At 40.5% G+C, this 1,540-nt stretch overlaps 1 protein-coding gene across 1 annotated transcript; it reads right to left on the bottom strand.

The window, feature by feature from the left end:
- Positions 1-305: 305 nt before the first annotated feature.
- On the bottom strand, positions 306-1,209 carry LOC124108847 (interferon alpha-2). The gene has a single exon (XM_046467397.1). The coding sequence runs from the start codon at positions 1,144-1,146 to the stop codon at positions 553-555; it is 594 nt and encodes a 197-aa protein (XP_046323353.1). The 5' UTR covers positions 1,147-1,209; the 3' UTR covers positions 306-552.
- Positions 1,210-1,540: the final 331 nt, after the last annotated feature.

Raw genomic sequence — 1,540 nt, 5'->3', positions numbered from 1 at the left:
TTATCTTTCCCTTCATATGGGGTGAGATTTTATAATACCCAGATTTTGTTGATTTTTTTAAATCTCAACTTGTCGGAAAGTATCACAACTAAGTTGATGGGAAAATGCAAATATAATGATGTGCATGAAACGCAACACAGAAATCAGCATTTAGAACTAAAATTTCAATTTTGCTGCTTAACACAAAAATGGGAGAGAATGAAAAGAAATATTTACCTAACCTCCCATCCTCCTGCAAGATTGAAAGAATTTAAAAAATTGAAGAAGGAATTAATGAAGAACAAAGAAATCAATTGATTAAATATAAAGAAATGATTGGTTTTATTAATCATATTGTAAAGGTATACATATTATTATGTAGATTAAATAAATAAAATTTCATAAATAGTTAAATAAATAACATTTAAATATATAAATAGATAACATCTGCAAGGATGTAAGGGTCTAGTGCCTATAGATTTGACAAATTGGTTGAATTCTTCTCTGAATTACTGCAACAAATAACAGTCTTTGAAATGGCAGAACTTGTGGGAGTGTGGTAAGGTGTGTTCATCAGTGAGAAGCATTTCCCTGCTGGACCAGGTCTCCTTCCATGCTCCTTAGTCTTTCATACAAATTCACTGATAAAGAGAAGGATTTCATGATTTCTGTTCTGACCACCTCCCAGGCACAAGGCAGGTATTTCTTCTCCTTCAGGTAGACAGTGATCCTGTGGAAGTATTTCCTCACAGCCTCTTCCACCCCCACCTGCTTGGACCCACAGGCTTTCAGGTCATCCAGCAGCTGATAGAGGCCACTGAGGAAGGTGTCCAGGAGGGTCTTGTCCCAAGCAGCAAAGGCCTTCTGGGTGCTGAAGAGGTTGAGGATCTGCTGGGTCATCTGGTGGAGGACAGCAACAGCTTGAGCCTTCTGCACCTGTTCACCCTCCAGCTGCTCCTGGGGGAAGGCAAAGTCTTTCCTGTAGTTCAGGCAGGAGAAAATGGGAATTCTCCTCATTTTTTCCAGGAGTGTCAGGGCTCCCTCCTCATTTTCCTCAGAAGTTTCAAGACCCAGGTTGTGTATCTGAGGCAGGTCACAGCCCAGAGAGCAAATGCTCTTGCAGCTGAGCACCACCAGGGCCAGCAGGAAAGCCAAGGGCAAGGCCATGGGGGATCTTGAAGATGCTGCTGGGCTGCTTGAGATGGGTGGTCTTGCACCTTTGCCTCTAGGTTCTCTGAAGCCCTTGACTTGTTCCTATGTCTTAAATAGGAACCAATATGATTTCCGTTTTCTGAATGTCATCCCCAGAACTTTCTACTTGTGTTTTTGCTTTCCATTATGCTTTTGCAACACGTGTTTAGAGGAGTGTTTTCAATTCTTGTTTCATTATTGGTTACCTGTCCACTGCTCTCAGACCACATTTTAGTATTATATTCTGAACTGAAATTTCTATTAATTTCTTAATTTTGGTGTGGGGAGTTACTGGGGATATAACCCAAAGGAGCTTTACCACTTAGCTACACCCCTAGCTCTTTTATTTAATTTTGATAGAAGGTCTCAT

Source organism: Marmota monax, unplaced genomic scaffold (assembly GCF_021218885.2).
Source record: "Marmota monax isolate L192 unplaced genomic scaffold, Marmota_monax_Labrador192_F-V1.1 WCK01_AAM20220418_F8-fsc00033, whole genome shotgun sequence".
In the NCBI taxonomy this organism is placed as follows: Eukaryota; Metazoa; Chordata; class Mammalia; order Rodentia; family Sciuridae; genus Marmota; species Marmota monax.
Note: the sequence above shows the minus strand (reverse complement) of the source record. Positions and strands in the feature narration are given on the sequence as shown.

Bases quoted from the DNA above. Each gene is read 5' to 3' on its own strand.
- LOC124108847 (XM_046467397.1), bottom strand. From the start codon at position 1,146: ATGGCCTTGCCCTTGGCTTTCCTGCTGGCCCTGGTGGTGCTCAGCTGC.